Source organism: Barbus barbus (genome assembly GCF_936440315.1).
Source record: "Barbus barbus genome assembly, chromosome: 41".
In the NCBI taxonomy this organism is placed as follows: Eukaryota; Metazoa; Chordata; class Actinopteri; order Cypriniformes; family Cyprinidae; genus Barbus; species Barbus barbus.
Window position 1 is genome coordinate 18,381,031 of NC_136719.1, and position 15,773 is coordinate 18,396,803.

At 34.4% G+C, this 15,773-nt stretch overlaps 1 protein-coding gene across 2 annotated transcripts; it reads left to right on the forward strand.

The window, feature by feature from the left end:
• The first annotated feature begins 299 nt into the window (after window positions 1-299).
• Window positions 300-10,608, forward strand: LOC306860530 (ethanolaminephosphotransferase 1-like). Of its 2 annotated transcripts, XM_079402257.1 has the most exons (10): window positions 300-447; window positions 2,808-2,876; window positions 3,552-3,660; window positions 4,389-4,463; window positions 5,192-5,454; window positions 6,073-6,181; window positions 6,312-6,360; window positions 6,500-6,680; window positions 6,832-7,014; window positions 8,287-10,608. In XM_079402257.1, exons 1-10 carry the CDS (start codon window positions 391-393, stop codon window positions 8,392-8,394), a joined length of 1,203 nt encoding a protein of 400 aa, XP_079258383.1. In that variant the 5' UTR covers window positions 300-390; the 3' UTR covers window positions 8,395-10,608. The 2 variants fall into 2 exon arrangements, with proteins under 2 accessions (XP_079258383.1, XP_079258384.1); XM_079402258.1 differs by lacking the exon at window positions 6,832-7,014 and having other exon boundaries at window positions 8,287-10,607.
• The last annotated feature ends 5,165 nt before the right edge of the window (window positions 10,609-15,773 follow it).

Here is a 15,773-nt window from a genome sequence, read left to right on the forward strand (position 1 = left end):
TGTTTTGCAAAAAGTGTTTTATGAAATTGAAAACTCAGTCAAAGGCCGAGAATTTGTGTGTGGTTTTTTAGATTTGGTGTGTGGCTCTGGTGTTTCAGTGTCAAGTTTCAGAAGCCGTGTGAAAAGTCAAGATTATTTGTGTAAGCAAAAACTGTAATATTTTTAGATGGAGGTACCTGTCACGAAGCTTCCGTAGCATCAAAGAAATCGAAACTCGTGTTTCTGATGTTCCACGTATGCTTTTATTATGAAAGAGCAGACTGGGTTGAGGGCGGAGCTTCAGGCGTCACGCCACTGCACCGCCGCCGCTCACGCGCAGCACTGCGGACACCGTGTGCCGACACGTTGGTGGTGAATTTCTGTCCGCCTCAGAGCCGTGCTGCGGTCATCATGGCTCTCTACCACTATGTCACCCAAGAGCAACTCTCAGGTTTTGATAAATATAAGGTGAGGCCGCTCTTATTCTGCTAAATGTGTAGGACTTTAGAGTGTCGGCTAGCTTTTAATGCTATCATGAAGCATGAGGTCTGCCGGTGTGTGCCGCTCTCTACAAAGGACAGCGGCTTATTGTCACTTTTTAAGATAAATTGTATATTTCTGGGATGAATTGATGCCCCATTTAGTTATTAGTATATATATATACTTCCAACTCAAAGGTTTTAAGGATATAATAGTGTTATTAACCGGTTAATTCACTGGCGTACCACAGTGACTTGAAACCTCCAGTGAAAGTAACGTTAGATCTTCAGCTCTAAACATTGTTTTACCAGATAAACACAAACACGGTGTCCAGGTTTGTTGTAGTTGGTCTACATACTTTATGTTGTCGGTTAGTTTGTGAATTGAGTTGAATTGTAAAGGGATGGGCTCCTGGTTCCGCCTCTTAACAAGCATCTATGGTTAGGACATAATTTGCATGTGAGTCACAAGCTCCCCTTGCTTTCAATTTAATTCGCTGTGTTCAGGTGTTACTGTATTATAGCAGTGTAGTGATATAATTTACAGAAGAAGCACCTGAAAGTATTGAGATGCAAATCTCCTGGTTTATCCAATTATTAACACCTTTGCTTGAATAAATCGTGTCTGTGACTTGTTCATGATTATTATAATTTTGTCTTGGATGATCTATCTATCTAATCTATCTATCCATCCACTTACTTAATTCTAGAATTGTTAATCAATATGGATTAGTTTGAAAAGTATTTTTAAGTGATGCTTTTATTCAGCAAGAAGGGATTAAATAATTCTAATGTTATAAAAGATTTTCATGTCAAATAAAGGCTGTTCTTTTGAACTATTGTTCATAAAACAATCCTGAAACAAAATGTATCATGGTTTACACAAAAATATTAGGCAGCACAACTGTTTTTAACAATGGTGATAATAATAATAAGTGATTCTTGAGCACCAAATCAACATATCAGAATGATTTCTGAAGGATCATGTGACACTGAAGACTGGAGTAATGAATGCTGAAAAATTTGCTTTATAATCACAGGAATAAATTGCATTTGTAAATAATATATTGAAACAGTACGCAGTTATTTTAAATAATAATATTTTACAATATTACAATGTCATTATGTGTGTTCAACGGGATCCAACAGGAATGTGTTAAATTCATTTATTAATTTATATGAACACAAATGGCCCAAAATGAACACAAAATATCTGAGTGCTTGTGTCTCAAACAACTAAAAACAGTTTTATTGCTTTTTGGTCTTTTTTTCATATTTTTCTTTTCTTTTTTGTTATACATCATCATAATGCATATTATGTTTTATTATGTGATAATTATTAATTTATAATACATGAAATAATTAAATCTTTAATTTTAGGCATCTCTGCAGAGCATGGCTTGGTAATAAGGGTGTGGAACTGAAGAGGTCGAGAGGTTGAATTCCTGGGTGTGACGCAGAGTTTTGTGTATTTCTGTGTGGTTATTTGACAGAACTTGTAAATGAACGTGTCTCTGACCCTGTGTGTCTTCTGGTGTAATGTCCTGTTGGCCTGATAAGGTGTATTTATTTACTGCCAGTGTTTTGGGCTGTTAGATGTACAGGCTGCTGAGTTGGTATGTGCTATTCTTGCTCTGCATGTTTGCACATACTTGGAGTCATTGAACATACATGACTGCCCCCTCATGGCTACCACAGTGTGTTTATTTTACCCCTGTATCTGATCAGGGTTATCATATTTAGTTTTGAGTTCCGCATTTTTGTGTATATTTAATTAGTGGGTTTGTATACATTATTATTATTATTATTTATCATACTGTGTGCTTTTAACTAAGCATATTGGACTGGATAAACATGTACATTTTAGAAAGCATGTTTTTCAGGGGTTCAAGAGTTTTGGTTCAGGCCTTCTCAGTTCCAGATGTTTTCAAGTCTTCAATAGCCACCCTATCCCTAAGTGTGAGCTCACACAGTGAACACATGCTGGGCAAGTGGTTGAAAAGTGATCTGCCTTCACCACTGAATCATACCACTTACTTTTGTGTGCTGTAGTGAAGAGTTTCATATTTGATAGACATTATTACATTCAGGCCATTTTAATTTGTCACTAGGTTTGAACGTAAGAATTTATTTTCCAGTTGTACCTGCTACTTGTGCAGAATCTAATTAGAGATTTAGTGATATTCTGTAGTTTACATTTTAATAATCTAAAGAAGTTTGTAGACATAGTGCAATATTAGTAAGACAGCAGAAACACTCTGTTGTTAACACTTTTCGACATTCACACTTCTAGACCTGAGTGTTAATGTGCTGTCTTACTCTGCATATCTTGTCATCTCTTTTTTACAGTACAGTGCGGTTGACTCCAACCCCCTTTCTATCTACGTCATGCACCCCTTCTGGAACTCAGTAGTGAAGGTGAGAGTCACAACTGTCGTTTTGAATGTTACCCAGAATACACAAGGGCATCCAGTCTCTCATATGAGATCAAATAATAATAATATATTATTATTAAAATTAATATTTATTTGTATTATTTAAATGTACTATTTAAATAATGCATTTATTTTATTTATATAAGTGGATGCATTACAACTCAAGACTGTGAATATGACAAACAGCAGTATTTTATTAATTTTAATATTTAAAAATTGTATATTATATTAGCTATACAATTTTATTACATTGTAATATTTCTATTTACAGTTATTTTGTAATTGTACCTTTTAAATTTTAGTCTAGCATTTTCTTTATTTTTGTGATTATAAATTTAAAATTTTAGTATAGCGTTTTTTTTAGTTCCTAAAGTATATTAAAATATACTGTTATTAAATATTTTTTTGCATGTTATTTTTTGTTATAAATATGCTTTTATGAAAATTTGTTACTTGTCTGTCAGTCTTTATTAAAAAAATCAAATCCATGAATGCATAGAGGTATTTTGCATGAAAAGAAAAACATTACATTGTGTTTTGCTTTCATTGAATTGCATATATGCAACATTAATGAATGTTCCGTCTGGCTCTGATTACCTGCGAGAAAGATCTGACCATTTGCAGCTTGCTAATTTCTCTCTTTCTCGCTCTGTCTCAGGTCTTGCCCACATGGCTTGCCCCAAACCTCATCACATTTACAGGGTTCATGTTCCTGGTACTCACCTTCACCTTGCTGTCCTTTTTCGACTTTGAATTTCATGCCTCAGGTGAGGTCAATAAACTGTGTGTGTATAATTGTTTTGGTTTTGATGTGCTAGTGACAGGGTATTGTGGGTAATGCTCTCTTTCTCAAAGCTTGAGGACATTAACACATTTATTATGATTACAACAGTAACCAATTAATGATTATGTGCAACGATTGTATAAGTACATTGTCTTTTTTTATATGAAGGATCAAGGTCTCACTTCCAGCTCATCATTCTCTCAATTATCAACTAGCTATCTGTTAATACACAGCCACACCTGTACACATACCAGCTCCCTCACATATACACACACTGTTCATTCAGTGTTGTAGAGTAAATAATTAAAACATTCTGCTTTCAAAAAAAGTGTTTGTCCTTGTAACAAATCTGATTCCATTAGGTAGTAATGAAGACAAAACATTTTGGAGTCATGGTGTTTTTCACTGAGATGTAGCATTGAAAAGTTCAATTCATTCTTCATAAATGAACAAAAAATGTAGGTATTTGTATGGGTATATCTGATAGCAATTCATTTAGTTCAATGCTGTTGTTTAGTATTTTTGGACTTATTTTAAGTGATATAAATGATTACATTACATAATTAATTGAGCACATTATTTATGTTTTGTTTTTAATGTAATTTGTTGTGTAATTTATGTATTTTGAAGTTTAATGCTGTTATCCTAATTGAGATTGTACCTACTCACAAATGGCACTGATGATTTCGTGGGTGTTGTTTTGTGGCACAGGGGAAAACCATATACATGTGCCAAGTTGGGTTTGGATAGCTGCTGGTTTGTTCAATTTTCTGGCCTATACCTTAGGTAAGTGAGTGTGTTTTTGTTTTTTGAGATGGTACTAATGTTAATTGACCAATCTTCTGTCAGATAGTGTTCTTAATCTTTCTGAATGATTTTGCAAAATCAATTTATTTGTAAGTCACATTTTTGCTAATAAAAGATTGTTCAAGTTGTTGTTCAGAACATTCACAATTCTCATTAACACCGCAATACCTGTATGATATTGAACACACTCCTTTATTTAAAAAGCTAAACATTTGCTAATTAAAATAATGGTATTTGATCTTAAAATGAACAAAATACTTATGGAGCTGTGCATTTCAGTAGTATTGTTTGATTAATATTATCAGCAAAACAGACAATATTAGGTGTGTTAGGATTCATTTATACTAGAACCTAATGCACAGATCTGATTTTGACACACATCTTATTTTTAGTCCCATTTATAAACCTACTGACGTGTGCTTTATACTTTAATAACTCACTAGACCTTTAACCAAGAAGGAAATTTGACCGTAATACAGCCACAGAAGACACATTTGTATATGAAAATATGAACACTGAGCAGAGGCTTGCTTTTTAACACTGTAGTTTTTTTAAGGGAAGAGCTGTGAACATTATGTCTAGGATCCAGAGAACCTCTGAAACATTATGTGAATGTGGTAGCAAGATTGGAAACATGTTTGTGTGGGAATGTGTGTATGCGTGCATATATGACTTTGAAATATGTTTTGTCGTGTGTGTATATGCAGATGGTGTGGATGGCAAACAGGCTCGGAGAACAAACTCCAGCACTCCGCTGGGTGAGCTGTTTGACCACGGCCTGGACAGCTGGGCATGTGTGTTCTTCGTCGCTACAGTGTACTCTGTCTTCGGGCGGGGTGAGACAGGCGTCGGCGTGGTGACGCTGTATTTTCTGTTATGGGTCGTCCTGTTTTCCTTCATACTGTCGCACTGGGAGAAGTACAACACTGGGATTTTGTTCCTGCCCTGGGGCTACGACATCAGTCAAGTGGTAATTTATTACCGAAAGATAAGCTCATGCAAAAAAAAAGTTTTAATAAAATATTAAAGTATAACCATAAACTATATATATTTTGCAATATTAATATTATATTAGTAATATGTAATATTATACTACATTCAGTAAATGAAATAAAATGTACAAATGTATAATTTTACTTGTAAAATTATTCATTTTAATATTAAAATTGTACTGTCATTCAAGTCTTGAGATTTGTTTTTTAAATAATTATTTCATATATATATATATATATATATATATATATATAAATAATATTAATTATAAAAAAAATTCCCCCAGAAAGTTAAAGAAACTTTTTTTTAAATGGAAATCTTTAGTAACATTTACAAAAAAATTATTAATAAAACTATTAATTTTAATTTAAAAATAAAAATTATTAATTTTAAGTATTAAGTAAAAAAGGAATCATACTGACCCCAATTCTTTGAGCAGTGGTGTATTTAAAAAATATGGGGAAAAAAATTCTTGAAGGTAGAATTTAGTTTCTGTACATGTCAAGCACATGGAAACTTCAGTGATACTTGAATGGAAATAAACTTTACATTTTGTATTAATTAATGTTTTTTTTTTTTTTCATCTCTATGCCAGACTATCTCTGTCGTGTACATAGTAACAGCGGTGGTTGGCGTGGAAACATGGTACAAACCTGTTATTTGGAATATTCATTACAGAGATCTCTTCACTGTTATGATTGTTGGTGAGTGAACTTTGCCCTTTCATTGGCAGTTAATACTTAGTTAATACTTCAAATGCTGGGTTTTGATTCGCTTTTAGGCCAAATTTGCAAATTAAAGGATGATCTGATTTCCTCGTTTTTTTTAAAACAGGTTGTTTATTTGTTGTAACACTGCCAATGAGCCTCTACAATGTCTTTAAGTAAGTTTCATTCCAGGCCTCTTGTGCCTTGGACTACATAAAATTACTCATACTGTGTAGCTTACTGATTCTCTATTAAATAATGTATGCTTTGGAACAGGGATATTTGTTCTCACTCTTTCTCTCTGTATTATTATAGGGCGTACCGTAATAACACCCTGAAGCACAGTTCGGTGTATGAGGCCTTGTTGCCGTTTTTCTCTCCCGTCCTTTTGTTTGTGCTGTCTACACTGTGGATCGGTCTCTCTCCTACAGACATCATCAAGAAGCAACCCAGAATCTTTTATCTCATGGTGGGAACAGCCTTCTCCAATGTTACTGTGAGTGTACTGAGTCCTCTAGCTCTCTCTGCTGTAGATAAACAAGTTATGCAGCCATGACAATGGATGTCTTTCAGTTCCATTTGAAACATCTTGTCAGATGTCTGCTCCTGACATGCGCTCTCTCTCTCTCTCTCCCTCTCTCTCTCAGTGCAAGCTCATTGTATGCCAGATGAGTAATACTCGATGCAAGCCACTGAGTTTGTTGTTGTTGCCGATGACAGCTGTGGTGTTGCTAGTGATATCTGGGACTTTGCAGAATAGTGAAATTACCATCCTTTACATATGGACCGCCATAGTCCTCCTCACTCACATACACTATGGAGTATCAGTTGTGAGTAAAGACACACAGACTGCTCATTAGTTCATTAGTCATGAAGAATAATTTAATTTACCTTAAGATGGTTATATATTAAACTACTACTAATAATAGGGTGCATATATATACACACACATACATGCATACATAATTTTTTGCTCCTCAAGGCTGCATTTATTTGATCAAAAATACAGACACTCTAATTTTGTGATTTTTTTTTATTATTATTATTTATTTATATATATATATATATATATATATATTAAAAATATTATTATTGTATTATTATATTATAGTTTTCTATTTTAATATACTTTAAAATATAATTTATTCCTGTGAAGCAAAACTGAATTTTCAGCATCATTACTCCAGTCTTCAGTGTCGCATGATCCTTCAGAAATCTTTCTAATATGCTATTTATAATCAATTGGAAACAGTTGTACTGCTTACTATTTTTTGAGCCCGTGATGCTTTTTTTCAGGATTCTTTTATAAATAACAAGTTAAAAAGATCAGTGTTTATTCAAAATAGAAATTTTGTTACAATATACATTACTATTCAAAAGTTTGGGTTCATAATTTTTTTTTTTTCTTCTTTTTTAAAGAAAGTAATACTTTTATTCAGCAAGGGTGTGTTAAATGGAAAAGTGATAGTAAAGACATTAATATTAGAAAAGATTTCTATTTTGAATAAATGCTGTTCTTTTTAACTTTTTATTCATCAAAGAACAAAAGTAATAAAGAAATAAGCAGCACAACAGTTTCAACTAATAATAAATCAGCATATTTGAATGAATTCTGAAGGATCATGTGACATTGAAGACTGGAGTAATGAATGGCTGATAAATTCAGTGCTGCGTCACAGAAATAAATACAATTTTAAAGTATATTAAAATAGGAAACCAATATTAGAAATTGCAGTAATATTTCACAATATTACTGGGTTTTTTTCCAATATTTTTGATCAAATAAATACAGTCTTGATGAGCATAAAACATGAAATTTGTTTTTACTGATCTCAAACTTTTGAATGGCAGTGCATATATACTAATTACATGTAATTATATATGTATATGTTATATATAACTATCCTAACTATTTATTCAAACTATCCTAACTTTATTCAACTTTTTGAAATAATATATAATAAATATAATGTGATTTATTTTTTGCAACAGTCATGTTTTTATGCACAAGCACACTTGTGTACAAGTGCACAAGCACACTTTTATGCACAAGCACACAATGTTTCTCATTATGGTCTTTTTTCTTCTGTCTCCCTGTGCAGGTGAAGCAGCTGAGTGATCATTTTAACATATACGCTTTCTCACTAAAAAAACCCAATTCGGACTGACAAGATGAGGAGAAAATCGGCCTGAAGGCTGCTGAGGTTTAAGCTATCTCAGCATGCTCTTCAGCTAGCCGACTCTTGCCAATCACCAAGGAGACACCGCTAACAACAGGAAACCAAATTGTACTGACCAAATGCGCCGCCTTATTCTGAGGATGCTGCTCAATCAGCAAATGAATGGAGCTGCATCACAGGGTCCACTGATCCCTGAGACAGAGCTGTGCCATGGGGCTCACAGAGCCCTGAGGCAGAGCTGCACCATAGGACATATTGGGCTCAGACATGCAGTTACATCATGGGACTCAATAGCTCATAAAAACAGGACTCATTGAGCCCAGGACCTACAGTGCCTCTACTTGCAGCTGTGTAACAGGGCCCATTCCTCCCAGAAAATCGCTCCGAGCCGAGACGGTTTGGTTGTCTGGTATCCGTGAAGCTGGGGATTTTGCTTGTTTCCTAAGGAAATGTGCTTTTCAGCTGAGATACTTGGAGCCTTGAACGGTTAATCTCACTTACACGCTCTCAGATGAGTCAAGCGCAAACCACATGATGATGAATACACACAGATGATGTGATGAATGTCTTCAGCTTATTTGATTTGACGATTTTATTTACATTTAATTTTGGCCTCAATTGTTCAATTTGGGATTTTTTTTTTTTTTTTTTAACAAGAGGCATTAATTATGTTTCTATAATGGACCGGATTAGCCGACAGTGAAAACAGTCTAATCTTCTGTTAATATGAAACTTATTTATATGTATGAGGGAACAGGGATGTTAGATGATTATTTAAATCTATGGTGCTTTTGCTGATCTCTACAATTATACAAAATTGTAATAATGACATAAGACAAATTTAAACAACCACAACTAATTATCTATAATATCACACACAGCTCAAACCACAACCTCATCTGACCAATTGAATTTGTATAACTACTGCAAGTGGGATATTTTTTTTGTTTTTACATTGGTGATGGTGTGTCCGCGTGCCGATTTTCAGTTTCTCTCAAATAATTAAAAAAAAATTATTTATTTTTTTCTTCACTAGTCCGCTTTTATTGAGTTTATTTGTGCTTGAATGAAGAGTGCGCTTCAAACCCTGACCAGGAGAGGGTGCACTTGGAGTGAGCGAGTCCAACCTCGCTCCGTCTGTAAACACGATAAAAGCACTAGTCTGTGTGCCACCACATGTCCGTTTAACCTGCAGACTGCTGGTGTCATGGCCTGCATCAAGCATCAAGCTCATTCCAGCATTTAGTCTGTTTTTTGTTCTTTTGTTTTTGTTTACATATCTTACCTTCTGTTTGGTGGACTGAGGGCTTATATACCGGTAATAGGATTTCTTTTTTTCTTTGTTTTAAACTTTCACTGGTTGTCTGAAGTGTGTTGTGTGAGTTGAATGTATGTGTAAATATTTGGATGAGTGAGTGTGTATGCGCATATGTACTGTATGTATCTGTGTATGTTTTACACTTATACACACTCTGGAGACCTCATGCCTCCATGTAGTCTGTTTCTCTGAGATGAGACATTGATGTTTAAACGTGCACTCTATTCATGTTATAACACTGTATTGTTGTTCATCTTTCTTTTATTATTTTATACCCATAATATAATGGGATTTATATTTCTTAACCTCTAAATACCTTCTGTTTCACATGAATTGAGAAATGACATGGATAAAGAACTTACATTAACTGCTATATCCCAAGTAAATTCTTTTTATGCCAGTATCTAATTATTGTCCAGTACACTTTTACAATATATTATTTGTTAAAAAATGTGTAATGACACATTTCTATGGGCACTCCTGCAAAATTTAGATCAGAAAGCTTTTAGCCAGCAGATGGCGCTTTTTTCTTTTTATGCAGTAGAACTTTATATTTTTGTATAGAGTCTGATGGTAGTTCCTTCGAGGGTCAAATTCATTACCCAAATCAGCACATTTTAAGTTTTTTAGTGCACAATATCAGAGGAGGCTGCTGTCAGTGTGGCTGCTTGATGTGTTTTGTTAGTGTTACTATTATCATTTTTAAACTAAACCTCCGTCTTACATGTGACAGTTTTGGTTGCAGGAGGACTATCAAGTACTGTATCACTGCATTTGTGTGATGCCTTGGAGAACAAGCAAATGTAACTTTTTTTTTTTAATCTAAAGTGGGACGAAACGTCTTAAACCTCTGCATACTGTACAACAAAATCCAGCCATGTAACATTATCTTGATGTGCCCCATTAAATGTAAGTGTATCCACAGTATCATTTTGTCCTATTGCAGATTTTGACACCCCAGTCCCAGTTCAGGCAGGATTTCACTTAGCGGCACAGTACATCTTGTGTGTTTCAGGTACTGAATAGTGCACCATCAATGTTTTGTTTCATGGAATTAACCCTTACTGTGAAATAATACCATCGCGTTGCACATTTTGGTAATTTTTCGTTACACACACGCACATATATATATATATATATATATATAATTTGTTTAATGTCAACATCTTAATATAAAAAGTTGTATCCCAGAGAACCAAGTAGACTTTCGCCTCATTCAGGAGTTCCCCAACTTTTTTTTGTCAACCAAACCCCTTAGACTTGAAATATTTATTTGAAGTGAACTCTCAGTATCTTAAATTTTGCATTACCTTATGTTGGTTAATGACTAAACAGATAAAACATTCTTTTTTTAAGCAAATGTTTTATTTTGAACATTTACAAAACATTTTTACATTAAATTTACATTATTTGCAAAATATTTATTGTTATATTGCCATTTGAACTGCGATATGATTAACTTTCATAGTTTCATAGTGGACTCGAACCTCAATTTAGTTGTGATAGTGTCTCAGTTCACATTAACAATAATAGTTATAATGTTTATTAACAGTAATGTATTTCTGTTTTCAATGTTTTATAATTAGATTTAAAATTACAATACTGTAAATTTAAAAAATGTGATACTATTACAGTTTTATTTCACACATTCATGTCTTAAATTCTTTCAAACTCTTGAGCTTTCAGTGTTTCAAATTCTAGCTTTTTATTTCGGCAGAATACAGGTGAAATGCTGTAAACCTCTATTTAAAAATGATGTGTATGTTGTGTTTCCAAATGCACGTTAAACTCAGCACATGCAGGGATGACATTTGCTTCATTTACTGTGAACTCAGCTGCTCTGAGACACAAAACATCATGAGCTGCTGGACTATACAATAGCCTATAACAGTTGTGAAATTTTGCAAGTATATGTGTGCTTTGACTTTTGAAAAGAAAAGGACATGGCACGTGGCCAAGTGGTGTCCCATACTACTTTCACTCCCCCAACCAACAATCCCTGCCAGTAGCCTACTGAGACTTGAACCGACTCTAACCATTAGGCCACGACTAGTCCCCTCTAGGTCAAATTTGGATATATTATGTCTGAGTTGATCTTTGATGTTCTGTGTCTTTCATGATCCTGAGATATTTCCATTTATGTATTTAGTAGAAGCTAGATGGATCTAATAATTCTGGGATGTTTTTACACCACATGTAAATCATTTGGATTAGATCACTTGTGTGTATAATATAAATACACACACACAGATAGATCCAGAGTGACAGTTTTTATTATGGTGTATTTTAACCCATATTTAGTAACTATATGTATTATTGAAGTGCTTTAACACCCGTGTTGCAGTGTTGTTACAGTCGGGATAGTAGGGGGTTGCATGAATTAAACAAAGACAGCGACAGTGTAATGTTCCTGGAGCGCCGTCCGTTTTGTGCGCGGCTGACCCGGTGCCTCGAGCGGGACCGGGAGAGCGCGCTCAATAATGCATGCACGTCATTAGAAACCGGAGAAGGCCGGTGTATAGCCGTTATTTCCTGGGAAACGCGAGTCTGGGCGAGGTGCAGACAGTCCAGCCTCTGACGCACCTCAAGTTACACACAAATCTTTGAACTTGAAGACGTGTTTCCCGCCTCGTGCACTAATGCATGTAGTTTTGCTAAATTTGACCTGAGCTACTGTTAGCTCCGTGTGGTGGCACTTCTGCTTGACCCAGAAGCCCCGGAACTCATCTTTAATTCAAACCGGGATTAACGGCGCGTGCATCAATGACGATAAACTCCAGGTAGTACGGATTAAACACCGCGCGACCCTTCAATTCACCAAAGCACCACGTGGGCCTTTCAAATTCTCGCGCTATCTGATCCGGGCGGTGTTTGCTCAACAAGATAATGGTTTGACAACATCAAATTAGATTGAGGCATTTCATTCTAGATTATTATACATTTTGTCTCACAGAATTGTTTAAAAGTCATGGGAATATAGTGAATATAATTATTCTTATAATTATTTCTAATTATATTCATAGAAAAATATGTAGGCTATTATATAAATCGTTAGTCAGACCAGTACCATACTTTATTGGAAACGTCCAGTTTATAATGTCCAAGTTTGACTAATGATTTATTATGTTTGGTGTTAGGCAAGTTTGGGCTTGTTTAAGGCAAGGTTGGGCTTCACAGGTGCCTGGTCCCTCTCTAACACAGGCCACTGGATACACTGTTATTAACATTCCTGAAGCTCAAACAGTAGAACATGGTGTTTGCAACGCCAAGGTCGGGGTTCAATTCCCAGAAAAAGCACAAAATTATATGTAAAAAATTTTTTAATGTATACTTTGAATGTAATGCGTGTTGCTTTGGATAAAATCATATGCCAAATTAATTAAATGCAACTCTCTCCATGGAATAAGAGACTGGACGGGTCTATGTTCTGTTCCTGGCTGTCTCAAGAGTTTAATACATTGACGTGATCTTCCCACGGAACTGAGGCGATGTGCCTCTTCATCACAGGGTTGCTCGGTACAGTAAGCTACCCCTGTAGTGTCCTTCTAGTAAAGTCACTAAGGTGGTACATATTAGTTCTTTTTCTCTATGGTGTGTTTAATTAAAGCGGAGACAGATGGGATTGTCTTGGAGGTAATGGTAGCACCCTGGTAATGTCCAGACATTAGGTCATTGGTCTATTTGCTGGACATGTTCACATACTTGGACATGTAATATACAGTTAAAACGAAAGTTGTCGCATTATATTGCAAAATATTCAACCAAGTGACATTTATTTTGTCTTTCAATCACTCATAAAAAGAAAGCTGCCATGTTTTAGATTATAAAACAAAAGACGTATTGTTTAAATTTAATAATAAAAATGGACATGCATATGAACAATTTGTAGTTGTAAAAGCTTAATAGTTAAAGATTAAAGATGTTCCGTCATATTAAATGCGATAAACACCTGTATGAATTTGAGGAGAACTGACCTCATACAATACCGTTCAAAAGTTTGAGGTCAGTACAATTTTATTTATTTATTTTTATAAGAAATTTATATTTTTATTCAGCAAGGTTGCATTAAATTGATCAAAGTGACAGTAAAGACAGTTATAATGTCACAGAATTTTTTTGAGAACAAAATCGGCATGTTGGAATGATTTCTGAAGGATCATGTGACACTGACAGATGACCGAACACCTGAGAAAAGATGATGCCAACCACTCAGAGGATGCCAATGCTCAGACAACATACAGAATTACCAAATTTTGCCATAAGTTAAATATATTAAGGTTCTGCAATATATAAATATATTGTGGAAACTTAATTTCCTGTAGAGCTGCTTTGCAATGATTTGTATCGTAAAAAGTGCTATAAAAATAAACTTGAACTGACGACTGCAGTAATGGCTACTGAAAATAAATTACAGGCATAAATTACATTTTAAAATAAATTAAAATATAAAACAGTTATATTGAACCTTAATAATAGTTTTAACAAAATTACTGCTTTTACTCATTTGTTTTTTGTTTAATTAAATTCATCCTTTTTAGAATAATGCATTTTGGACAGTAATGTACATTTATTAAAAATCATCTTGACATCAAAATGGGTTAAAAATATTTCTGCAAAAAGGCTAGAAATGTTAAGTTAATTTGGAGAAAGCCGCATTTGTTTGCAGATTCCGCTTGGTTGTGTTATGTTGTTACCTAATGCAAGAAAATTTATACAAACTGATGAAAAAAGCTAGATTCTATAAATCACAGGATACTTAAGTGTCTGACTTGGCTCTTTGGGAACTATGTGGTTACAAGTCTGAGTTGAGGTGCAGACATGCCACACTCACTTCGGATCAATCTATCTCCAGCACACATATCTATACACGCACACACAAAGGCCAAGCCCCCTCAGCACCATATCGTGTACCAAAACAAAGTGTTCATAATTCATGAGCTCCTCACCAGCTGAAAAGAGGGAAAGATTCCTTTACATGTCCATTATTCAAAACCCTTCTGACCATTGGGGAGCAGCCACAACACAGTTGCTCATTTAAAAATACACGTTACAAAACACACATACCCTTAAAATAGCCTAATTAGATGTCTACAATTAGGCGAGCACTCCAGTGTATCCTGTCAATTTATTTGTAAGATAAATTGTAAAAACTAAAAAAAAAAAAACATACCAAAATTACATTGCCACATTCCTGAATAATAGTTTCCTAATTTATTGTACTGTAAGCATCAAACAAAAAGCCAATATAATACTTCAATTATATTAGCCATATTCCTCACAAGCTGGCTTATGGATCTTCATCCTTTGGCACCGACTGGCATAGTTGAGTGATGCCACTGAGATGCATTCATTCATAAAGCGAGAAACATGATAGCATCTTAAAACCTACAATAGGCATCAGTCAAATCCCAACCAGACAATTAAGAAACTCAAGAGTAGTCAAATTGTCCTGGGACCAAGGGATTAGGGTAGGAAAAAGAGAATGGAGGGCAAGGGGGCAGGTAATGGGATCAAGAGATGTTGATTTTAATATGATATCGTATCTCATTCTTCTTCCTGAAGCAGATAGCATATTGTCAGTAACTGGCATAATGTTGATTACCATAAATAAATTAGAGTGCGGCACTTACAATGGAAGTGAATTTAGGACAAAACACTACAGGTGAGTAAGGTAAATATTTTAACTTATAGAAATTACCCATTTATTAATCACAGTACTTTAAGAAAAAAGTTTGTTTAAAATAGGCAATAATCTAATTATCTAATTAAATATGCGCTAATTTACATTTTTCAATCCGAAATCTGTCATGTTCAAAATTCTTGTTATATTTATATATATAAACGTTAAAGGTTTTTATAGAGAGGCATTTGGATATCTATTTTTTTTAAATCACTTAATCACAAAATATTGTCAAAAGCCAGAAATTTTTTTTTTTACCATGTTTTAAGGAATAAAATTTTATATAAACCAGGCAGATGAAATATGAACAAACTTCTCTGCAAAAACAGAGAGATATAGACAGGAATAAAACTGAAAAGTTGTTTGGTGTACTGAAAAACTTATTTTGAGAAAATGGCCTTTAAATACGGC